General features: G+C 38.5%; 1 protein-coding gene across 4 annotated transcripts in view; it reads left to right on the top strand.

Annotated features, from left to right (window-relative positions):
• The window catches only part of LOC124283619 (synaptotagmin-7-like), a 482,711-nt gene that overhangs the window by 415,013 nt on the left and 40,599 nt on the right, over positions 1 to 27,099 (top strand). For 2 of the 4 annotated variants that reach the window (XM_046719606.1, XM_046719607.1), the window contains one exon: positions 24,983 to 25,012. The exons of 1 other annotated variant lie outside the window; for it this stretch is intronic. In XM_046719606.1, coding sequence (XP_046575562.1) covers positions 24,983 to 25,012 — 30 coding nt within the window. Of the gene's footprint in view, positions 1 to 24,863; positions 24,924 to 24,982; positions 25,013 to 27,099 lie in introns of all 4 variants that reach the window. One more of the 4 variants, XM_046719609.1, reaches the window with a different exon arrangement.

Below are 27,099 nucleotides of genomic sequence, written 5' to 3'. Positions count from 1 at the left end.
CTAAATAGTGAAATGGCAAAATTAAATAGTTTAATGTTATCATTAAATAGTGTAATTGAATAGTTGATTAGTGCAATAGAACCATTGATGGGTGCAATCAAATAACTTAAAGATGTAATCTGGATAATAAACTATGACTATGACTATGACTGTGATATGACTATGTGAATTTGAGGAACAAAATAGTCAGTGCAACTTTTGCAGAGTGAATCGTTATTCACAGTGTTCAGGACAATAGCATCATGTGACCGCCATGCTCAATGTAATAACCTTGTCAATGAAAGCTGCTTTAAACTCATTTATCAGACTATACAGAATCTGTTTGATTCTTGTCCGAACAAAACAACATATGCTACCACTTAGATATCAGTAGGTGGAAGGAGATTTGGGAAGCATGTATTCGTCACTCAGGCTTGAGAATAACAACTGATATTTATGGCATATTTAGTGCTGTATGATAATGAGGTGCTGATGGTATTAAATTAACCCAGCAACAATCCCATGGCATTACAACTCACAATTCACACATATCATTCAGAGGTTTTTTGTTTCAAGTTACGTAAATTTCAAAAGGATTTTTTGTGGGACTTGTGCCAACAAGTTTTGTTTTTATCATTTCAGTAATGACTATGTGCTAATCATATCCTATACATTGATAGATCTGGCAAAGATTAATGGTTATGAGGTTTATGCAAAGATGACGAAAACTGCAATTCCTTTAATTATGGCTCATTAATGTACAGAAGAAAACAGATTGAAGAAGTGTTCTAATAGAGTTGTGCAAAAAGAAAGAGGATTGATTGGAAAGCTGGACACAAACCATGAAATGTTTAATTTCCAATAGTGATTATTGGGCTATATTCATAGAATGCTGCCAGTCTCACCACGCTCAGCTGATAAGCTGTTTGAATGTAAGGTAATAACGGTTTTTCTCACGGATATGATGGGGTATGCTGAGAGGATTGCGTGGAAGTTGTGTATACAGCCGATTCCATTGGCTGACGACTTATTTCAATAGGCTTTTCATCTTCTGTTTGGCCACCTAGACACAGTATGGATCATTTATTTCCAATCACTGATGTTGTTTGGCATTGTTGCGTCTCATAGTTTTTTAGAGTATTATTCAGAACCAGGCGTTTAGATTAACTTCCAAAATGTCGACGTGACTTGACGAGATTAACCAGCGGGCTGTTGGGCCATACTTCATGTTGGGAATATTTGCAGTGTCTTTCAGGACGTGTTTTGTGCCTTCAGGAATTTTAGTCTTGAAAAACGGAATTGACGTGTTTGGTTGTGTTTTCACAGTACAGACAGGACGAGAACAGTGTAAGGATAGAATGTCACTTAATGACTGTATGTGATTTCAGCATTTCATGGGTCTACTGACTCGACATGTGTGACAGGTTTTGATTTCCGATGGTCTTTGGTGACATATGCTTGGAATTGATTGAAATCTGTACCTTACTCTGGAAATAGATCCCGAGCAGCAGGAGAGTCTAGGGCTTTGACACAGAAGCGTCTGATGAACCAACAAATGTCACATCCTGTTTCCACATCTGTCATTCCCAGAGCTCGATACTTCCCCAATGATTTCTTTCAAGATCCGTTCATAAAGGCAGTGTTCGAAGGTCAAAGTGACTTGGTGAGAAATTGTTTCCTTTCTGGCTGGGGCAAACTTTGTTGAGCAGAAAATTGAAGACTTGGCTTCCTATCTGTAGCAAGAACTGACATATGGTGTAGAAAAAAAAGGAAATTCTTCATGATTGGGTGTGCCAACATCCTATAAGAGCCTCGGTTGTCAGACTTACTGCCTCCATAAGGATTGAAACTCAGGACATGCTGAATGTATATCATTGCCTTTCCCCATGGATGCTGCAGCCTTTGGAATAAATTCCCATCTCCCTGAAACCATTCATTACAGTCTCCAGTGGAAGCATCAAAGATCGGTCATAAAATACTTTGGATGTATAGACTGGTGATTTATGTGGCCAGTTCCATAGCCCGGGATTCTTACTTTGGAAGAGCTGGTTCCCATGTGTGGTTTCACCATTATTGTACCGTTTGTGTGAAGACTAGCCTTTAGGCCTTGCAGTAGTTTGGAGTTCCTATAAGGATGAGGATGGCTGTTCATTGATTTGTATTTTGTCCATGTTTGATAGGAAATTTGTTTCATCAGTAGTGCAGTTCCAGTTGTTGCTCTTTTTTTGTGTGATTCCTACTCTTGGATGTCTTTTTTTGTGACAGACGAGCTTCATTTACGCGGGACCGTTACCATCCTTTTAGAGTAAAAACATGTCCCAAGACATTTGTTTCGTGTGATTCAGCTTGGTGAACATTCTGAAGGCAGGTTATAAGTGTTGAGTGCGTTATCTGTGTACTGTGACCGTACCGTCTCCCTAACAACTGGAAACAGGAGAGCATGTGGGTTGTATCGTCTACCACAGGAATACCAAGGAGACTGTTTTCAATTTGGTTTTAAGTGACACTGTCTGAGACAATCACATACCACAGCTCCTACATTGTTCTGTGAAAACCATTATCAGAACGGACAATTGGTGTTGTATTCGTGCCAGCAGCCTTCAGTATTCTCATCTAATTTGTTGATGTGTTTATACACTGATGCAGCTAATCCACCTACTAGATGGCAATCTATAGAGGCTAATGACACCCACATTAGGATAGCTCCCTCTTTTCGTGACATGACAGAACCTACCCTACATGTCGGCATGGTAGGTGCAACGCGCTCATCTCAGTGCTGATGAGAGGCATGTCGAAGAACCATTAGGTTGCGTCTACCTCCAGGAGAACGCACATTGACTTACCGCTTCTCAACTTACCTGGTAGTTTAGTAAGCTGTACAGAACAGGTAAATCACCAATCATGGCTTTCAGGTAAGATTCTGCCTTGATCCAATTCTTATTGTTTGTGTAATCTTGCTGAATTGACTTTGTGGTGAATTGTTATAGTTGCAATATTTTACTTATTATTGTTTACTGTTTTACTTGGAGAATTATTCATTGATAGAATTGCAGTGACATTGTCCTGTAAATATATAGGATATTTTTCTCACTGAATTTTGATGTGAAGTAAAATAATAATATTTGTTTGTAATATAAGCACTCAGTCTTACAGATTTGTATTAATTTTGTATAATTTTGATTATTAGACATGCAGGTATATTTTATTGAGTTGATTAAGATTAAAACTGTCAAAATGATTATTATTTGTAAAAGATTATATTCATGAAATATATATTTCTTGTTTGAGTGGCATTTAGAAGTTGGTGGGATGAACAACGAGGAGAGTTCTATGGATATACAACTTCTTTAATATAACTAGCACGTTTAAACGTAGCTACTAACACCTTTATCAAGCAACATATTATATCCATAGAACTCTCCTCGTTGTTCAAATATATATTTGATAAATCATAGCCAGGTGTTAGAATTAGATCTTCAGATATAACGTTGGTTATGGTCAGTCTCTGTATTACTGTTCATTAACTATGAGATTATCAGGAAATACACCGCCACTAGGGGAAATTCCACCTTTATTAAATAATCATGACTGTAAAGTTAATGTGGTTGAAGGGTTATTGATGATGCAGGATCTGTCATCTGTATAGTGCAGCAGCAGGCAGCAGCTCTACTGTGTATGTTCAGAGTTGGTGAAAGATGTGTTATTGTGTAGCAGGACATTTACATATTGATGTATCACTATATGTAACTCCCAAAAATTTCAGCCAGACCACAGGGCTGGTTAGATGTTATCCTTGCCAGCCCTGGCCAAAACTTACCTGCCCAGACAAAAATACTAATTTACTTTGCATAATTAAATTAAAACTTGTGAAATGATAATGATTTAAATTTTAACCTGACCATCGGGCAGGTGAATTTGAGAATCTGGAAGTCCTTGTTGAAAATAACCCATCCCGGGTGGTCGGACAGGCGGCATTTCGAACGCTGTATGTATATGTATCAATATACGAGAGAGTATATGTGCATAAGTATATGAGAAAGTGATTGTGCTTGAGTATGTGATAGTGAGTGAGTGAGTGAATTTAGATTTACGCTGCACTCAGCAATATTGCAGCTCTATGGCGGCGGTCTGTAAATAATCGAGTCTGGAGTGTGTGATAAATGCATGACACAGTGTATATGTACATGTAAACACCTGTGATATTGATCAAATAATATTCTAACTTCATATCAAATATGAGTAATATTAAGTATTAAACATGAAAACAATAGGGATGTTATGATAATTTTTGCATTATTTAATTGTAATATCTTGTCAAAATACAATATGCATATATTAGCTCTGGCTGTCATGGGCTGTTGTTAAATATATCTATGAAGTTATACAGTTGTACAAAAGTTGATAATGCTGACGAATTTGTTCACATGGAATTGAAGAAACTATGAGATTAAGACAATCTCAGTGTGTTTTAAGGTAACGTGTTTGCAACTTAAATGGTACCGTGGTTCCTGGGTTGGAATTGGTCCCTCCTACCCTAGCTTGTCATATGAGATGACTAAATGACTTGTATGGCTGTCAGACATATCTTTGTTCTTCTACAGCATGCATCATTGCTCATTGGTAATATTATATGATAAGCTAGTGTTTACCTCAGTCTAGATTACACTATGTGTATGGTTGTATGAATCCAATCGCTTTCCTATACAGAATTCCTGGTGGCCGGTCCGGTACCTCTGTCACATTGTCAAATCTTACACAACCCATTTGGGTGTTTTTCATCTGTATTCACATTTAAAATAACATGAAATATTCACCTTTCAATGAGAAATAATTCAAAGAGAGAAAAAAAAATGTTTCTACTTACACATTTATTCCCACATTCCTTTGATTGAAGCCTTAGAGAGCTAGGTAAACATTTGTAAAGCTAAATTTTTTGTTTGTTGTTTAATGCAGCCATAATCCAGCAATATGGCAGCTACTGTCACAGTAGTAGTTCGACATATACTACTCACACTTTGCTAAGGATCACAAAAATTCACAACTTTACTTAAACATAGATTCATAATTTGAAATTGTATCCATTTAAAACTGGATAAATAATAATATGGTAACCCCTCTTTAGGCAAACAGTCACTTTAATCTAACATTATGCACTTGATGCATGAGTGACCATAAAAATGGTTTTCATGGTGCCAATCAACCATTTTGCAAATCATGGAACGAGTCATTGACAAGTAACACAACACCGTCAATAGCAGGTATGGGATCCACAAGATGAAATGGCACACTGAAACCTAGGATCCATGCTTACAATAAGCTTAGATATTGAAATCTAATTTGACCCCACATCATAGTTTTCTGTTGAATCCATGATTTGATCCTTAGCAAAGTGTGAATAGTATATATGTTATTAAGCAAAACAATTTAACAGACACTGAAAGGCCTGCATGAAGCTTAAGACTATCTCTCTCTATTTTCAACTAAATTCATTTGTTTACAAGCAAAACAATAGTCTTGTCACATGATCAGCCTGAACTCATAGCCTGGTCATTAGAGCAGAAACTTCTCCCATGGAATAAGCTTGGCAGGGACATCTAAGTTAAGTTGTTGTTGTCCAACAATTCTTCAGAACAGTGATGTGGGTCTTTAAGCAAATAGTTTGATAATGTATTGGCACCGGTCATCTGATGCAATATGTTAGTGTCCAGAATACACACCAAGTAGCATAAAATACATTCATTTTTATAATAATATTTATAATATTTACAGCTAATGTCAAATATCAGAGATATTTCCAAACAGTAATGTAAAAATCTTGATAATATAAGACAGAATTAATGTAAGATCCTGTTTTTCAGGTCCATGAAGACTTTTTTGTCAATAAATACACGAGTAGGCCACAGACAGTGTAGGATAATTGGCCAGGTAGTGAAGCTTTTGGATTCCTAATGGCCAGACCGAGTAATGGTCAAACTTAAAGCCAGCAATATGCAATCATGATTCAGTAAAACGACAATCAATCTTTAGAGTCATAGACAATAGGGCTATCATTGCGTTCCCAGAGGAAGACGTGGTGAGAGTGTATGAAATATTTAACACAAATTGAAAGCTCCACAGTGAGAATCCCACTCATTGGATGTTTGGATGAATGTATACAAAACCCATTCAGCTTTTAGAGATGTTTTATTCAATATAACTGTACATCTATTGACAAAGAATGAATAGAGTCAACCATGTATCTAACTTCTAAGACGTGTAAGCTGTTTTCTCTACGTTCAAGTGTCCACCCGGAGAGCGGAAGGTCGCGGGTTCGATCCCCGACCGCGTCATACCAAAAGATGTTAAAATATGGCACTTGGTGGTCCCTGCCTGGCGCTCGGCATTAATGGGTACAACAAGGACAGGTCGGCTCGGAGCAGTATAATGTGTCTGAGTGGGGTATTCATGCTTCACTGCGGCATGGTATCTCAGTGAGCTAGCGCTATGAACCAGCTTAAGTCTGGGCTAGTACAAGCAGCCGCACATACACATACACAAGCATGCACGTCGTCATATGAGCGAAATATTCTCCAGCGTGACGTAAAACCCAATTTCACCTCACCTCACCTCTACGTTCAAGTCACTTGTACTCAGCTGTGGTGGGATTCTCCACATGGGTACAATGTGTGAAGCCCATTTCTGGTGTCTCCCACCGTGATGTTGCTGGAATATTGCTAAAAGCGGCGTAAACCTAAACTCACTCACTCACTCAGTTGTGGTTGGTAGTGGGGTAGCCTAGTGGTTAATGCATTAGCTCGTCTCGCATCATAGTATGCCCTCTGTGGCTTACTGTGAGTGTAGTGTAGCCTAGTGGTTAAAGCAATTTCCTGGCACACTGAAGACCCCGGGTTCGATTCCCCACATGGGTACAATGTGTGAAGCCCATTTCTGGTGTTCCCTACCGTGATATTGCTGGGATATTGCTAAAAACAGCATGGTTAAAGCATTCTCTCGAAGACCCGAATATTGTTAAAATCCATACTCACTCACTCAAAGCCCAAATCACCCACTATGTAAGAATAAATAGAGGCACTCTCTTTGTATGATGTCCATGAGAAATCATTCAAGAAACCAGTAAAGTACTTTTTAACATTCATCTTTGGTTTTTCAAGCGGTATGCCAATTTTAAAGAGCTATTTACTAATTGGCCAAATCGTCTAAAGGAGTTGTTTTGACTGGTGTCGGCCCGTCCGGTTTCTCAAAGATCCTTGGATCGCTTCGTTCATTACCAAACAAAAACCACTCCCAAATCAGTCTAAGCTTGGCTTGCTCCTCTCAATTACTGAGTCTGATTGTGAAAGACCCTTAATCAACGTCGAATATACCAAGCTTCTAATTCTATTATTGGTCAATTGTTTTTGTCACTTAGGGAATGTGGCTACTGCCATTACAGAACCAATGACCATTGTGTTGTATATACTTCGGGATCCAATTCCAAATCTAATTTTTCAGTCCTCTAGCTTAATGCTTCGCAACAATTTATCTTTATGCCACGACATCTCCACTGACCCAGAATGCTAGTCCACTAGTCACAGTAGCAGGGAAGTAAAAGCATAATACAATTTCCGAACATTGGAGTGGCGAGAAAATTGCTTGTGACTGCATCTGGTGGAGCCTGTGCCATGCTGGCCTGGAGATTACCATTGTTCAGTGTGCTCTTGAAATGCCTTGTGCCATGCTAGCGGGTTACAACTCATTTCATTTCTGGCTTCAATTTAGTCTATTGGCTCACGTTCCATGCTGATTTTGTTACTCAATCTTGTGCCAAGGCGTTGCATGTGCTGTACTGGAGCCTGCAGAACATTTGACTGATGTAATGGGAGAATGTGACCTTGACATTTAAGTTGAAAATGTGGAAATTGTAAAGTTGTCCTTATACTTGTGTTTCTGTCCTAGATTTTATTGATTTCCATAATAGTTTTCAGTGATAGAGTACTGCATGGTTAGTGCAGTCACTTGTCACAATGAAGCTAGTTTATTACATTCTGTTGGCTAGAAACTGGAAATGTTTTTGAGAAAGAGGCAAACTGTTAATCTAGGTTTCCTGCTCTAAGATTTTTATTAGAGGAAGTTAATGTCTCGATTCCTCCATCAGCATATATCTATCATTTTTGCCATCCAAATTTATCTTCAGTCGTGTCTAATTTGGGGGCACTGGGATAGCCTATTGGTTATAGCGTTGGCTCATAACGGCACAGACCTGGGTTCGATTCCCCACATGGGTACAATGTGTGAAGCCCATTTCTGGTTTCCCCCGCCATGTTATTGCTGGAATATTGCTAAAAGTGGTGTAAAGCCTTACTCATTCTCTTGCTTATTTAATTAGACAGTCTCGACAATTTGTCTTTAGTCACTGACGAACATCTAAAGGGGATTAAAATCTTATCTCACCTTGCTTGCTATTTCTATCCTCACTAAAGAAAGAGAAACAATTTTCTATCTCATCATTGATAAACCTGATTAAAAATGTATATATTTTTCTCTAGATGTTTTTCTAAAGCCACTTCAAAATATTGCCTGCAAACATCGAAAGATGGAAATATGACAGACCTAAATTCATATCCCAGATAACAGTGTGGAGATTCTTTGTATATTTCTATTTTCCCACAAATCTCTGAAGTTTCAAGAAAAAGTTAATTCCACAAAATTATTTATATGTTTTCAAAATCCTTTGCACCCATATTACTCCAAAATGTGTAAATTAACAAAATTTCAAATAACATTCCTTCAGCAACACCAAACATGAGAATATTTTCCTCTCATGCGAAGGTTGTATCCTTAATGTTACTGTTCCATTGGTACATTTCCTGAAAGTCTTTGATGTAATTATACAAAGAAATTTCGCTTTCCTTGCAATTTCTTTATGTCTCTGATGATCAAGCTTTCCTAGCTTTAATCCAGGAATCAAATTTTTATCAAAGAGCATGCCTATACTTTGACATCAGCTGGACTTTGTCTTGTTCAAACATTCTATTCCATGTCTACATATCAAGCCATGAGCCCTGTGAGCAAACCACTTATTGCATGGCCCCGAGTTGACAGAGGTCTGCAGATGTGATTATTTAGCAGAGAAATTCAATAGTATCTCCCATAGAGGCTCCTGTCTAAGCTAATAGCATCAATGGAAATTGGTTGAAATCAACCTGAACAGTGATAGAAGCTTTTATCTGGCAGAAATTATTTTGAAAAAAAAAGACTCCAGGTCTCATCTTTCTTGATGGGCATCTCCATCGATGACAGTCATTCAGAACGGATGTTTTACATAGATGACATTTGGTGCTTGGCCACATGCTCATGGAAGGCGAGACAATGTCATTAAAATTCTTCGATCAAGGGTTTGAACAGGATCATCTGCCCTTCAGCTCATGAGCCCTTCATCAATCAGATGCTGGGATTCAGGGCAGAATATATCCCCAGCATCTGATTTTTATTGCCGGGGCATGTAAGATGAGTATCCCTAGGGCATCCCTAGGGCATCTATAGTGGGTCACAGTGGATAGCCTTGCTGATTGGGTGTCATCCCACCCTGAAAGTTTTAAACTCACTTTTCCTGACCCAGACATAATTATTTACAGGTGCCTGGAATTTAGCTTGATTATTGCTGACTGTGTCTGCGGGATATAGTTTGAATATATGTAACTCATGGAACGATGAAGGGAACACTTGAAACTACAAGTGTTCCTTTATTTATTTCCAGAATTTCACTCAGTGCAATACATACCTTGTAAAGAAACCTGGAAAAGAATAAAGGAACACTTGTACTTTCATGTTCCCTTATTCGTTTCCATGAGTATATCTGATTGTGTTGCTGTGATATACCTTGAGTATTGCTGATTGTATCACTGTGTTATAGCTTGAATATTGCTGATTGTATCACTGTGTTATAGCTTGAATATTGCTGATTGTATCACTGTGTTATAGCTTGAATATTGCTGATTGTATCACTGTGTTATAGCTTGAATATTGCTGATTGTATCACTGTGTTATAGCTTGAATATTGCTGATTGTATCACTGTGTTATAGCTTGAATATTGCTGATTGTATCACTGTGTTATAGCTTGAATATTGCTGATTGTATCACTGTGTTATAGCTTGAATATTGCTGATTGTATCACTGTGTTATAGCTTGAATATTGCTGAGTCACTGATATAGCTTTAATATTGCTGACTGCGTCACTGGGGTAATGCAGGACTGTGTTGCTGTGATATATTTGGAACATTGCTGAATGGCTTCAAGTGGGTGGTCAGGCTTCCTGACATGCTTGACATGTCATTGACTCCCAATTTTGTAAGTCATGTCATGATGTCAACTAGAGACTCAAACCTTTACAGACCACTGTCATATAGAGGGGCTATATATATATATATATTGCTGAGAGGTGTTAAACAGCAAACAACTGTTGGAAACTGCTGACTATGTGTTTTTTCTAGGGGTGGGTATTGCAGAGAATTTTCATATTGCGATATATTGCGATGCGAAAGTATCTATTGCGATATGCATTGCAATATATTACATTAAGTATTTTTAAACAAAAATACTACTTGTAATCGAGTTAATTCTTGATTTATAGAGCAAATACACAACAAAATCACTAGGCTTGATTAAGCTTTAATAACAACTTTTAATCATGATAAAATAAAAATGTGAATAATATTTGGCACAAATGAAACAAGGACATATCTGAAGATTTCCGAGTGTTACGAAGTTTTCTGAATGCAAGTCAAAATACCGTCTTTTGATCAGCGTATCGCAATACGTATCGTTTTCAGGTCTGAACGGGTAAATAACGGTAAACCAGTTATATTGCGAAGCCCTAGTTTTTTCACCCCAGCATTGTTCAACTCTGGCTCATTGTTTACTCATTATCAGTCCCTATAATATAAGCCCAACATTGCTGATTCCTGGTAATACAGTTCTCATTCAATCAAAAGTTTCAGTACAGTTGCAATGATAAAACCTGTTCAGTAGACTGCGTACCTATCAAAGGATGTAAATTTATTATGAAATATAGTATTATTGTACAGACAAATCATGGCTGTAGCTGGTCATTCAGGGATGATTTTCCATGTGACTAGATTGGATAAACTGCAGATTTAAATAAGGTCTCGGAAACAACACTTTCTTTAGCTGTAAGTCAAATACCTAGTTTTATCAAGCTTTAGATAGCCCTTCTAATTACAGTGGTTCAAGTTACACACTGATTACGATGTCTAGACTGACTGTAAGTGGACTGTGAGAAGCATTTGAAGAACCATTCCAAGTTGTCTACACGGTCTGAGAATTATTCCACTATGGTAGGGATCAGTTGTAAAATCCAGGCAAATTTAGATTCCAGAAAAAATCTAAATGTATGTTGCGACACTCTTGTTTATTGATTAATTTTACAACAGATTTACCCCTCAGTGTCCTGCAGTCCAGAAAGAAATCAAAGTCTTTTCTGACCTTGTTCATCAGGGACCTAGCTTTTTAGAAATCTATATGTCTGTAATGCAATGAATGTCATGCCAGTATTGATTTTATGCCAAAACCCAAGATGAAATTGGCTGAGAAGGAAAGTTTTGAGGTAATTTCTTGGGGAATAGCACAGTTGAGTGTTTAAAATGTGTGACTTTGTCACGGTTGTCAGACTTGGTGCATTCTCGCTGGATGATGCAAGGTAGAGGGTGCGTGCTGTGGAATTTTACTGTGTGACTATATGTTATTGTCCTTAGGCATTGTGTGCACTCTTTGGATGGTGCAAGGTTGAGGGTGCGTGGTGTGGATTGTAACTGTGTGACTTGGTCATGGTCGCTAGACATGGTGTGCACCCTTGAGAAGGTGCAAGGTAGAGGGTGCATGGTGATAATTGTAATTGTGGGACCTTGTCATGGTTGCCAAACATGGTGTGCACCCTCTGGAAGGTGCAAGGTAGAGGGTGCATGGTGTGGATTGTAACTGTGACTTGGTCATGGTCGCTAGACATGGTGTGTGCCTTTGAGAAGGTGCAAGGTAGAGGGTGCATGGTGATAATTGTAATTGTGGGACCTTGTCATGGTTGCCAAACATGGTGTGTACCCTCTGGATGGTGCAAGGTTGAGGGTGCATGCATGGGGCACCATTCATTTCACAGTGCTGTCATGTCATAACTTTATTGCTTCCACCATTCACATAACTTGGGTTGCTTTTTGAAACAGGTCCATAGTATAATGTACTGGGTAGCATAGAATTCATGACATAGGGTGCAAGGCATGGATTTTAGGGTAGAGAGGTTTCTATACAGAGTGCATACTATAGAGTTCATGGCTTAAAGTACATGGCAGAGGGTGCAAGGCATAGGTTTTAGGGTAGAGAGTTTTCTATACAGAGTGTTTCATATAAAGTACACAGAGTATAGGTTTTAGGGTAGAGAGTTTTCTATACAGAGTGCATACTATAGAGTTCATGGCTTAAAGTACATGGCAGAGGGTGCAAGGCATAGGTTTTAGGGTAGAGAGGTTTCTATACAGAGTGCATACTATAGAGTTCATGCTTAAAGTACATGGCAGAGGGTGCAAGGCATAGGTTTTAGGGTAGAGAGTTTTCTATACAGAGTGCATACTATAGAGTTCATGGCTTAAAGTACATGGCAGAGGGTGCAAGGCATAGGTTTTAGGGTAGAGAGGTTTCTATACAGAGTGCATACTATAGAGTTCATGGCTTAAAGTACATGGCAGAGGATGCAAGGCATAGGTTTTAGGGTAGAGAGTTTTCTATACAGATTGCATACTATAGAGTTCATGGCTTAAAGTACATGGCAGAGGGTGCAAGGTATATGTTTTAGGGTAGAGAGGTTTTGATACAGAGTGCATACTATAGAGTTCATGGCATAAAGTACATGGCAGAGGGTGAAAGGCATAGGTTTTAGGGTAGAGAGTTTTCTATACAGAGTGCATACTATAGAGTTCATGGCTTAAAGTACATGGCAGAGGGTGCAAGGTATAGGTTTTAGGGTAGAGAGGTTTTGATACAGAGTGCATACTATAGAGTTCATGGCATAAAGTACATGGCAGAGGGTGCAAGGTATAGGTTTTAGGGTAGAGAGGTTTTGATACAGAGTGCATACTATAGAGTTCATGGCTTAAAGTACATGGCAGAGGGTGCAAGGCATAGGTTTTAGGGTAGAGAGTTTTCTATACAGAGTGCATACTATAGAGTTCATGGCTTAAAGTACATGGCAGAGGGTGCAAGGCATAGGTTTTAGGGTAGAGAGTTTTCTATACAGAGTGCATACTATAGAGTTCATGGCTTAAAGTACATGGCAGAGGGTGCAAGGCATAGGTTTTAGGGTAGAGAGGTTTCTATACAGAGAGTCCATGGCATAGGGTGCAAGGCAAAAGGTTAATTCAAAGAGTTTTCTCTACAGTCTCAGTGCATAGTATAATGTTCATGGCATTTAGTACATGGCATAGGGTGCAAGGCATAGTGCTTATTTCAAAGAGTTTTCTCCCTATAGAGTTAATGAAATAGCGTTCATGGCAGAGGGTGCATGGCTTTCGGTGCTTGACTGAGTTCAGGACACAGATGAGGTATATTGGAAAGTTCTTGTTTTGTTCCGTATCCTCAATCTAAACAATTTGTATCCCAGTGAATGATCAACTCATGGCTGGGCTCATTTACACACGAATCTGGAACCTGGACGTGAAGCACTGGTTGTGATGATTTATTAAGAAATCTGTCCTGGGACATCGTACTGCGATTTCTTAATTGGACATGGATATTGCTGGTGGTGATAAAACTGGTAAACAATCAAATAAACTCACAATGACCCTTCAACTGTCGCTGAACCATATCTCGCCATGATGCTGAATGGTTAAACTAATGGTTTTTATGTCTGTTGATATGAGGGTTGAGATATTACACGGACACGCAGTGATGGCTAACATCACATACAGTAATCGAGAAATGAATCAATAAGCTACATGCACTTGATACATTCTCTTACCCAGGCTTGTACAGTTCCATGGATTCCATCTTGGCGGTATCGGAAACACCAGTGTTTGAATAAGCTTCATGATACTGGAGTCCATTACCATTTGTTTGTCGTAATTGAACTTTTTACCCCTTGAATTGATGGCTCTACTTTGTGTTCAAATGTTATTGACAAATAATATGAGATGGTCTTTTGTCAGTAATAACAAAGAATATATTAATAATCAACAAATATGTATTGTGAACAATGACAGATTTGCTCGGCTGTATTGGCGGAATGATAAATTACTGTTGCATGCAAGTTATTCGTCTTTTGTAACACAATTCTACCCACCCACTTGATCACACTGAAAAATTCCTTGTAATTCATCATGTTCCTGATGTTGATAAGACACATTGTTCAACGCCAATATGGTCCATGAAGGCTCATAATAGAATTATCATGAAAATATAACAGTCGATATTGCAAGTACAAAAGCGGTACATCAGTCAATAAATTTCTGTGCTATAGATTCATCGTCCAGCTGAAACAGTCCGGTTGTTCCAGTACTTTAAGGTAACAGGATAATTGAGTTGAAGGCATTGCAAGTTTAGATCAGTCCACCTGCTCTGATAATTAACCATCAGTAGAATTAATCATACGGTGCTTCAGACTGATAAATCATCCTGGAACGGTGCACTCTTGGAGTAGCCTTCATTTCAATCATCACGTGAACAGTTTAACATGGTAAAACGTTGTTGGAGTAGCGTGAGCCAGGTGGTGCTGAGATCAATTGCCAAGTTTGGTGTTCGGCAGTTTGGTGCCAGTTTGGTATTATGAATACACAACAGCGTTTAAAAAGTGGTCAAATGTGACAAAAGTTAGGATTACATTTGGTAAAATGCAAATTCTTGTACTTTTTGGTTTGAATCCAATATTGGTTTGAAGCCACACTTGCAGACAGTTTACAAAGTTGGGAATTAACTCACTCGCAGGATTCCACAAAAATGAAAGTATGATAATTGGTAGTCCACACATACTTTGTGTACCCCCTGACCAGTGTAGAATGTCATGGTTCCTGTGCCCCAAAAAAAAAAAAATAAAAAAAATTAAAAAATAAATAATTAAAAAAATAAAAAAATAAAATAAAATAAAAAATAAATTTAAAAATGAATATGCAATGCCTTTTACTCCGGTCAAATGTAACAGTACCATTAACCAGATAATGTACTAACAATTCAGAAAATTTATATCAGCTCTACAGAGACATGTTCCGTATATTACCATAGACAAGCCAATCTCATAAATAACCCGAGGTATTTTATCAAGAATGTCAGTTGATTAGTATGTTATTATTTGCAAGGAATCCAACCATATGTGAAAAATACAAACATTTGGAAGGTCTTATAAGGAATCATCGATTCATGACACATGGAGTATTGGAATATTTAATGTAAATGTCATGTAGATTTCAAAAGATGAAATTATTGGCCAAGAATTGTCTTGATTGGTGAACTTTATCGAGGATTGTTAGCCTTCATCTTCTGATCGATCATAGCAAATATTTGGTTTCTGATGCAGATTATTGGGATTTCAGGTTTATCATATAATGTACAATTTGGCATTTGTTGAGTCTGAAATGGGTCAATCTTCTTGGACTCCTGTCAAACTGAAATATTAAGCTGATATTTATACAACTGAATGGACGCATTTCATCACATTTGCTTTTGCTCGGGTGTCTAACTAAACAAACAATGTGACAATTCTACATTAAGTACCATTTCACGACGCAACTTGAAAAGGGCATTAATGATTCAGGAAAAGCCATTAAAAGCAGTTTGAATATGAAATGCTTTTAGAGTATGATAATGACACCTGATAGTTCACAGCGTGATTGACGTGTCAACATTAGACTGCTGCTGTACGAGGGAGGAAGCTTCATATTTAATTCTGCTCCCTGTGTGACTAATTCTGCTCACTGTGTGACGACAGTTCAATTGATTATGTCATTACTGACAGACTGGATGATGCGTGGAGAATGGTGTACAGTCTTTGTACAGTCTGTACACATTCATGGAGCTTTACGTGTGACATTTGTCATTCAGGGAGGGTGTCAATTTCATTTGGTTTGATCAGGACGGCATAAATACATAGCAATGTAAGCAGACATGCACAGAATGAATATGTGAATTAGGAATGATGAGAAATAAGGACAGCTGTATGGTTTTGTGTTTTAAGAGATAAAAGTTTGCTTGCATGTATGTTTACATATCCTTTTCCCCACTAATATCCTCTTTTGGATTCTATGGGAGATTAGTTCCCCACCAACTGTAATAGGAGCTAGTTAGATGAAACGTGATTGAAGATTAGATGTGACAGTTGTAGGAACTATACTCTGATGTTGGGGACTGTTCGTACTATCAACCACTGGTCTGACAGACCTTGACTTTAGAGGATGCTGTTATTAAGTTAGAACATTACTGACTGAAACATGACATGATGTGAAATATAATGCTCTGAATTACAAGTGTGTGTACACTGATTCACTCATTCAACCACTCACTCACTCAACCATTCACTCACTCAACCACTCACTCACTCAACCACTCTCACTCAACCATTCACTCACTCAACCACTCACTCACTCAACCATTCACTCACTCAACCACTCACTCACTCAACCATTCACTCACTCAACCACTCACTTACTCAACCATTCACTCTCTCAACCACTCACTCACTCACTCAACCACTCACTCACTCACCACTCACTCACTCAACCACTCACTCACTCAACCACTCACTCACTCAACCACTCATGCACTCAACCACTCACCACTCACACTCTCAACCACTCACCACTCACCACTCAACCACTCACTCACTCAACTCACTCACCACCACTCACTCACTCAACCACTCACTCACTCAACCACTCACTCACTCAACCACTCACTCACTCAACCACTCACTCACTCACTCAACCACTCACTCACTCAACCATTCACTCACTCAACCACTCACTCACTCAACCACTCACTCACTCAACCACTCACTCACTCAACCACTCACTCACTCAACCACTCACTCACTCAACCACTCACTCACTCAACCATTCCCTCACTCAACCACTCACTCACTCAACCACTCACTCACTCAACCACCCATGCACTCAACCAACTCACTCAACCACTCACTCACTCAACCATTCACTCACTCAACCACTCACTTACTCAACCATTCACTCTCTCAACCACTCACTTATTCAACCATTCACTCAACCACTTTACAGTGTGTAAAGCTGAATCCTATGTATGTCCACCTTTACTCACTCAACCACTCAACCATTCAACTACTCAACCATACACTCAACCACTCACTCAACCACTTAACCACTCACTTACTTACTCACTCACTCACTCAAGCACTCAAGCACACATGCTCTAATGCATCTGTATAGATGTATTAAATTGCTGAATCTCCACCTTCCATCTAACTTCAATAAACATTATATGATCAGGTACAACCTAGCAATAACTGCTTCTCCTGCAGACAGACTAACAGTGTGTCTGAGACCTTGGCAACAAATGGCCCTTGCTAGGGAATATAGAGCCATCCTTTCAGTCCTTGCGTCCAAAATGCCCAAGTGGAAGATGAAGAGCCTCACAGAGTATGGTATAATTAAGAGACATGAGTGTATGCCTCAAAGTCTGGAACTTTAAACGGCAGAGTATGTCACAGCTTTGTGTTGAAAACTCGCTGATGGACATGAAGCCCTATCTGTCCTATACATCACTTAAGGCTTTTCAGCTTCATCGTTCTCACACTATTGCTGAATTTCTGATCAGAGAAGTTCTCAGCCAAACCACAGCCCATGCACCTGCTCATCTGAAAGCAAAGTATTGATGTTTCTGTTGTATTTGTTGCACATAATGTATCACCTCCATGTCTTCAGTTCTGAAGACATGTGAAAATCCAGGTCAGAATTGATCTTCAGTAACCCATGCTTGTTAGGAGGCGACTAACGAGATAGGGTGGTCAGGCTTGTTGACTTGGTTGACACATGTCATTGTATCCCAGTTGCATAGATCAATGCTCATGTTGTTGACCACTGGATTGTCTGGTCCAGACTTGATTATTTACAGACCGCCGTCATATAGCTGGAATAGTGCTGAGTTCGGCGTAAAACTAAACCCACTCACTCTGATCAGAGCATTTCTCAGCCAAACCTCAGTCCATGCACCTGTTCATCTCAAGGCAACCGATATTGATAATTCAGTTGTAATTGTTGCACATAATGTGTCACCTCAATGTTTTCAATTCTGCAATTGTCAATTTATTATTCATTCATGACTGTCCTTCGACTTGGACCTGCTGTTAAAGACACACAACAACAGAGGATTGTTTGAAAGGGTGACTCTCTGTGCCGTGTTCCATATTGGTCGTAAAGTCTGATTGAATTGGAACCTGTGGTTTTTATCAGTTGCTCTGTATCGATGGAATGACAAGCGTTAAAGCATTGGAGCTCGATATGAGAGCAATCATCGTGTCACTGGCAGGATGGATTCACGAAGCCAGTACGTTTGTACAGAAACTGATTTGTCTGTAAAGATCACATTAATTTGTCAGTCTCATAAACCACCAATTTGATGTGTAAAATAGATTGTGTTCAAGGTAGAAATGAATCACGCTGCTTCATTAACAAATGTTATGGTGAGAAGCCTGTGGGGGAGTGATTGTTGTTTGGTTTTCCTATAGTCATCAATATTACACATAAATTTTGCTTGCCTGTATATTATCAAGTATTGGGCATGTGATTGAAGATGTGATAATATATCCAAACCATCACGACAATGGCCTTAACAGATCATGCATTGTGAATTCCCTGGTCGTATTTCAGTTGTCTCCCTTGACAAACATGGCGACCTAATCCCATTCTGCTCCAGGATTCCAGGACTCATGGCTAGAAGATGAAAGGCTATGAAACACTGCATAATGGATATATACTGACACACATAAAAAATGATTGCAAGAGTTCCGCCAATATGACTGACACGTCAAGCGTCCGTCAGTAGCCACACACAAACACCCCTTGCGTCCGTCAGTAGCGAGTGTGACCTCCCTGAGCCTGTACACATGCACGGAGTCGATGTGGCATGGATTCGCACAAACGTCTAACAGGTGCTTGGGGGATGCTCTGCCACTCCTGTTGTAAAGCCAGGGTCAACTCAGCGACGTTGTTTGGCTGACGTTGACGTTGACATTGATGAATCCGGTGACCAAGCTCATGTTCATGTTGCTGCCTGTAGACACGTTGTCTGCCATCTGCAAATGACATACAGAACCTAGACCCATTGAAAAAACCCACTGGTTGGAGATTCATGGTGGTTGGAGGCTATGTTGCTGTGCAAACAGGAGTCTGTTGACTCAATGACTTTGCGTAATGACGTTTCCCGATATGGCCCCTCAGTGCCAAGGCCTGCAGACGTCAAATGACTGTCATGGCACTGATGTGGCGTCCTTTACGTCCTACGGTGATTCGAGGTGAGTTTGCTGCTATCTGAAAGCGGTTTCTTTGGTGAACTCGTCGGATGTGCCTGTCTGGAGTTTGTCCTGGTAAGGGACGGTCACTTCCAGTTTGCTGATGATGATTTTGGAGTCTGTTGATGGTGGATGGGCTCACTCCGAATTGGTGGGTGACCTCATTTTGTGATGTTCCCACCAACAGCATCCTGATAGCTTGTTCCCTCTGCTGTTCACTGAGCCGTGGCATTTTGTGACTGCTAGTGAAACGGTTGAACCATAGTGCCTTTTATGCGTCCAAAACCTGGCTTTGCATGTGTATGTCATGATAATCATGCACCCCAACAGGTCAAAGGAATATGCCAGAGTTGTGTTTTCATGAACTGTACCCATGCCAGAAACACGAAAAGGGTTCGAACCCAGATGTGCATATGGTTTTATTCGGCAACCTCACATCACTATATTTTCGTGTTGTAAATGAAATTGCTTCACAAAACTTTGTTAGAAATTGCCAAAATGGGTTTTGCGTTTTCAATGTGTGTCAGTATAGTTTATCCACTGACTGCTATAAAGTAAATTCTGTATAATGACTGTTCAACACTTATAAATCTTGAGGCCAAGGTGGGCCTCTCTTTGGCGGCACCTGTGCGGAGTAGCCTCCCTTGGGCAACCCAAAACAGATCTTCATGGGTCCAAATCCTGGTTCATCCCGATTATGATTCTGGGTTTGTTGGTTTCAGGAAGGTGATAAACATCAGAGACCTGCATCAGTTTGGGCTTAATCCACCCCCATCAAGTTGTGATATATCTGGAATACTGTTGGGAGGAGCTGTTGATATTGTTATACCATTCATTCTTACTAATATAGACTTATGATATTAGTATCACTAGTAGATTGTCTCATGAAATAAGGCCATTAGGCTGTAAAGTCAACACATTTCCATCCCTGGGTGCTGATTATATTCTTACAGATTTACAACAGTTGTGGGCGGTGGAGTAGCCTAGTGGTTAAAGTGTTTTCACGCTGAGGACCCGGGTTCGATTCCCCACATAGGTACAATGTGTGAAGCCCATATTTCTGGTGTCCCCTGCCGTGATATTGCAGGAATATTGCTAAAAGTGGCGTAAAACCACTCACTCACTCACTCACTCACTCAGTTATGGTGCTGTTATTGCTTTGTCACCCAGGTCAGTTCATGATGTGCTGTTATTGCACTCTCCTGATGCTGTGAATCAGGACCCTGATGCTGTGAATCAGGTCTCAGCTCTGATGCTGTGAATCAGGTCTACTCTCAGGATGCTGAATCAGGTCTACACTCTCCTGATGCTGTGAATCAGGTCTACCTCAGGATGCTGTGAATCTCTACAGCTCTCCTGATGCTGTGAATCAGGATGCAGGTCCTACAGCTCTCCTGATGCTGTGAATCAGGGTCTGATGCTGTGAATCTTCTCCTGATGCTGTGAATCAGGTCTACGCTCTCCTGATGCTGTGAATCAGGTCTATGCTCTCAGGTCTACGCTCTCCTGATGCTGTGAATCAGGTCTACACTCTCCTGATGCTGTGAATCAGGTCTACGCTCTCAGGATGCTGTGAATCAGGTCTACACTCTCCTGATGCTGTGAATCAGGGATCTGAACAGGTCTCACGCTCTCAGGATGCTGTGAATCAGGTCCTCTCTGGATGTGACAACACAGTCTAACAAATCTCTGTGCCATTAATAATCAAATCTGGGCTAGGAAATCCAGTGATTGATATCATGAGCATTTATCCACAGTCACTGGATGTGACGACACGCAGTCAACCAAATCACTGAGCTAGGCTCCCTATCCAGTTGGTCCCAATAAGAAGCTGGTGATCAATTCTATCCCAGAATGCCCATGGGCCATGGAGTTCATGTATAAACAAGTATCACATTTCGCATTCCAGGCACCTCTCCAACAGAATTCCCAGCACTTGGGGCTGACATATCAGAAATCCATGTAATCAGAGTCACAATGCCAGGATGAATAAATATTGCTTCTCCCAGATGACGTCCATTTTTTAAGACCGAAATCCAAACAGAGAAAGAAATTAGATAGTCTCTATTCGTTTAGGATGACTTGTTGCTTAAAACAGAAATTAGCACCTCTTGCCAATAAGGAAACTTAATGCAGAGAGGCATAACTTTCCGAGTGACTGTGATGCAAAAACGTAACCAAGGACAATTTACGCTGGTCCTCTTGGCTAAATATCATAGATTGACTGATAATTATGGCTGAGAGCGTCACACAGACATCATAATTGTGTGATCTATAGTTATTTGGCCACAGAACTCGGATATTCATCATGAGTCCCAAAGGGGAGATGTCTAAAGGCATTGCAACTTTTCCAGGAATGTAACTCAAGTTTGTATTCTGTGTTAACACACGTTGCTGTGTTATAGCAGAGATTATTATATGGTCTCTGGTTATAGTGAATGTTATGTTTGTCATGGAACCTTTGCGACCCATTGTTATATATTTCTATAGTGATGTTGCATAGTCGCAATTCGGAGGGTTGTGCTTTTGAAACCAATATCTGGATATTGATCCTAGTGATGTGAATACATGAAATATTTAGATGTAATAAACATGACAAAGTCTTGCTCTTGAAGAAGCAAATGTCGTTTCTATTACTGGTACACAGGCAAAATGCAATATGTTCTTCATATAATATATGTCACAATGTGTCCTCGCCTTTCTGGTAAATTGGATAAAAAAGATTCATTATTGTGTTGTTAAACCTAATATCTTCACAGAAATTCATTCACCAATCATTTTCCCATCAATTTTGATGAACCATAGAACAGAAATGCAGTAGTGTTCTTGCTCATGTTGTTATCTCCCCCTGTATCCATGACAACAAAATGGTAGCAACTGTCTATGCTGACTTTACTATCATAATATTTACTTTAGTATGTATAAATAGGATCTGTATGTACAATGACTGTAAAACACTTTAGCTCTCAATATTTTGCAATACTTAATGCTATACACATTCCATATCTCAGTATATTTCAGTACAAATCTTTTGATGAAACACAGTCCTTAAGTTCCTATACACCAATCTTGTTGTAAATAATGGTTGATCTAAGGTCTGGAGTGTTTTATGGGGATTATCTTGTGTCATCTTTACCTCAAGAAATTGGTAAATCTTCTTTATTGACTTCGTGTGCATGACAAATATGCACTGTATGTACAGGCCATCTGATTCATAAAATGGGCTGTGGGGTAGCCTAGTGGTTAAAGCTACTTTCGCTCGTCATGTCGAAGACCCGGTTCGATTCCCCACATGAGCACAATGTGTGAAGCCCATTTCTGGTGTCCCCTGCCGTGATATTGCTGGAATATTGCTAAAAGCGGCGTAAAACTCAACTCACTCACTCAACACTTATTCATAAAACAACACCCATTCACTCCCCTTCCAAGAAACAAACTAGAACCAGCCATTGAAACAATGTTTTGATCATTTCACTGAGACAATTGTGATAGTTTCACATAGACTGTTGCAATCTTAATATACAGAGGCTAATTTGATCATTCTTCTGGGGCAGTATTGTGATAATTTTAGAGAGACTATTATGATGATTATACAAAAACTACTGTGATCATTTTACAGGGCTATGTGATCAATAAACTTAGACTATTGTGATCATTTTAATGACGCTATTGTGACCATTATACAGATACTAATTCATCATTATAATGGTTATATTCTGATAAAAGAACTTGGAAAGAACTATTAGTTCAACAGATGAAGTATCCAATTAATTGACCACACTGATAAATATCTGCTGTTGAAACATGTGAATTGCTTACAGATGCCACTTAGCAGTTAAGAACAAGGACGTGATTCCCAGTTGGGTATTAGGTGTGGTAATTATTCCTGATATCTATCACAATTCTCTGATATTGCTGGAATATTGCTGGAATATTGATGGAAATGTCCTTTACCCACAGGAATGTCTATCAGTGATGCTGTTGAGACTCTTGAGAACTATGAATTATTTAGGTATTGCGACATTGGCAAAGAATTTGAAAATATTGAATTTTTGTTAAGTATTTCAGGTGTTCCATAAAACACGGAAATTAAGAAATGCTAAATTTCTGCTGATGAAATAAACAGTCATGAGTGATATATTCATATTTTTTAAAGCATTGGTTCTAATAGTACTAATATTCATCAATCATTTCTTCAGTATATAGAAGATGATAAAGACAATAAGAATTTAATGCCTTTTATCAAATATTTTCAGATTCCCAATTGAACCCTTTGTAACAATTACTGTCATACAAAAGTATACTAGAGACAAGATTGAGGGTAAACCATTTCTGTGATATTTTTTCACATTGCATTTGATTTAATGACAATAATTATTCTTTTACTTTTATATCTCTAAGAAATAATAGTTGTGGGACATGAAACTGCACGGGTTTCATTGATCGCTATGATGATGAAACGGTGAATCATTTTTGGTCCATATCTGCCATGACCATCAGGTTGCATCTTTTTTTTTTCTAGACTCCTGATACGTTTACTGATTTCTAGTGCAAAGGTGTACCTTAGAATACCCTACAAGGTAACCTTATTTTGTTTCTATCTTCATACCAGAACAACTGAACAGATGGTGCTGAATGGTTGAAACATAGATATTGTCCTTTTTCTTTTCAATATGTACATGTGGGGTGGAACTACAACCAAGATGAAATACAGGGTTCAGCAAACCTTAGTTACGATTGCAATGGAACAAAAGCCTCTGAATCATCAGGTTACCATGGTTATTTATCCACATTTGATTATGTTTGAGTACATGAATGTTCCACTAAAAATAACACTAGTAATAAAGGGCAGGAACTCTGACAGAATGAACTACCTGTTGAAAAGTTTCATTAAAATGAGTCCTGAAGGAATTGTCTGGAAAATGTTTTTCTATGCACAGACATACTGATATACTAATTCCATAACACTGACTACCTTTGTTGTAGGTACAATAAATTAATAATCGGATAAAATTATATTCTTGAGGGCTATACGATTTGTAGTTTCTGAAAAAAGTGCTGAAGGAAGAATTAAAAATATTCCAAATAAATATTTAGACTAATTGCTTCATGAAGTGTTGTAACAAAGCATACACAAATAAGTTATTTACTTAAACCCAAATAAATGATTAAATTAAAATCTTATAGAAAATTTCAAATTTTGAGCAGTATATCAAAACAGATCCTGAATTGGTGTTTAGTTCTGATTTCATTTTCAAACAAGTTATTCTCCCAGCCCAAAACACGATAATAAATAATCTCATATTGGAAGCTAGGTTTTGGTTATAGGATATCAAACCGACCGTGAATTGATGTGTGGTTTTGATTTCATTCCAGGGGCTGGTTTTCACTGTTTGACCAACAGGAAGGAGCAGCCTGCCACGGCCACCAGAACGAGTAACTTCCTGTTCTTTTTTTCTGTCATAATAACTGTTTGTTTGTTTCACCTGTTACAGCAATGGCGTACTCAATGGATTTCTCAAAAGGTATTCAGCCAGCTTATAGGAAGTCTAGTATATCACAGGAAGCCATGTATTCACAAAGCCATTCCAGGTTGAATTCTGTACAAAAAAGTTAAATTTAATTACTTTTAAATGTATAATAAACAAGGATGTTTTAAAACATGTCAAATATCAAGGTTCTCATTTTATTGGAATTGAAATGTTAAGCATTTTTTTTCTGGATATTTAGTCTTTTAGTAAGGATGTTAATTTCCTAAAAACTTTTAAATGTTTAGGTTCCTGAAACTGTAACTAGATAACAGGAATCTGAAAATACTGTCATTGGTAAAGTTTGTGATATTGTTTACAAAAAATGGATGTAATCAGTATTATTTGAATACATTCCTGTTTTACTAAGATAATAAAATTGTAGATTTTTTAATTAAATACCTCCATGTTGTCATGACTATACATCCCCACAGAGCTGTCATCACACGTGACATTTGTAGATGAAAGATTATCTATGAACTAGTCTCAAGGAAAATCTTATTCTCAGGCGTAGTTCATCTACAATGGAATTTTAGATTTCTGAAACAATTTTAGTCGAAATTTTACTAGTCATTTTTTATAAATAAATTCCAATTTTCACAATGTTGAAATTATTTCTGAATTGATTTAGTGAAACAAGATTTGTAGAATTACCTGCAGTCTTAAGTAATTATTGAAAATGGTTGACAAGTGTTTTTCATACAGTATCTTGAAGACAGATTATTATTTTCTGAACAAATATTTCAAAGCTATTTCAATTTTGAACTTGGTTGTATGGCCAATAGTGTATATATTTCCAATTGGTTCTTTGATCTGAATAGAGTAACAGTATTGGTTACAAGATTAGTGAAAGCTTGAAAAGACGACTTCCCTTTCTTGCCAAACAATGGCAAAAAATATGATTACATGTGTTAAGAAAACATGTTTACATATGGCTGAATGCCTTGATAGTTTTCCTAATGATCCATCAACTTTGTTCGACAGTCTCAAATTTCAACTCAGATATCAGGATGAAACAATGGATTTGTTGAAAATAAATCTCCCTGAAGCTACGTTATTTGGTCCCTGTTCTGAACACGAACTTTTAAAAACCTTGCTTTGCGATTTACATTCCAAGGCAGGTGTTGGCGATGAAGAAACTATTTGTCAAAACTAATCTACATCACAAGAAGATGTCCAATTTCATTCTTTGCATTCTTATATATTGTGAAGGAAAAACCAATACATTTTGCATGATATATTTTTTAATATTTTAAAACATAGAATTTGCTTAATATTACAAATGAGAATATCGCTAACATATTTTGCCTGAAGCTTTTTAAATGGCTGATTAGTAGATGGCTTTGTGAATGCAGTTTTTGTACCCTGTTCTCTGTTATCTTTGGTTGTGGAGTAAGTGGTATGTGGCTATGTATGTGTTCTATATGTGGCGGGTGTTCCGTGTTGTTGATATAGCTCTAGGATTGTGAAGTCACGATGGACCTGCATGTTGCCAGCAAGTTGCCATGACAATGTGTGGAGCCATGTTAACAATTTGACAACAGTCATTGTTATTGACAAAAAGGATTTTGTTTTAATTTGTTCTCATTTATGTTACATTATTGTTCCCTGTAGTTAAGTAAGACACCTTTTGGTTCCCATAGATAAACCTCAACACCTTTTGCATCCTGTAGTTACAGTAAGACACCTGTTGGTTCCTGTAGATAAACCTTGACACCTATTGCCTCCTGTAATTACAGTAAGACACCTGTTGGTTCCTGTAGATAATCCTGGACACCTATTGCCTCCTGTAATTACAGTAAGACACCTGTTGGTTCCTGTAGATAAACCGTGACACCTATTGCCTCCTGTAATTAGTTAAGACACCTGTAAGACCACCTGTTGGTTCCTGTAGATAGAACCTGTTGGTTGACACCTATTAACACCTCCTGTAGTTACAGTAAGACACCTGTTGGTTCCTGTAGATAAACCTTGACACCTATTGCCTCCTGTAATTACAGTAAGACACCTGTTGGTTCCTGTAGATAAACCTTGACACCTATTGCCTCCTGTAGTTACAGTAAGACACCTGTTGGTTCCTGTAG

Source organism: Haliotis rubra, unplaced genomic scaffold (assembly GCF_003918875.1).
Source record: "Haliotis rubra isolate DU_JTF1 unplaced genomic scaffold, ASM391887v1 Scf319, whole genome shotgun sequence".
Classification (NCBI taxonomy): Eukaryota; Metazoa; Mollusca; class Gastropoda; order Lepetellida; family Haliotidae; genus Haliotis; species Haliotis rubra.
The sequence above is the reverse complement of the archived record's forward strand: the minus strand, read 5'-3'. Positions and strand labels throughout refer to the sequence as shown.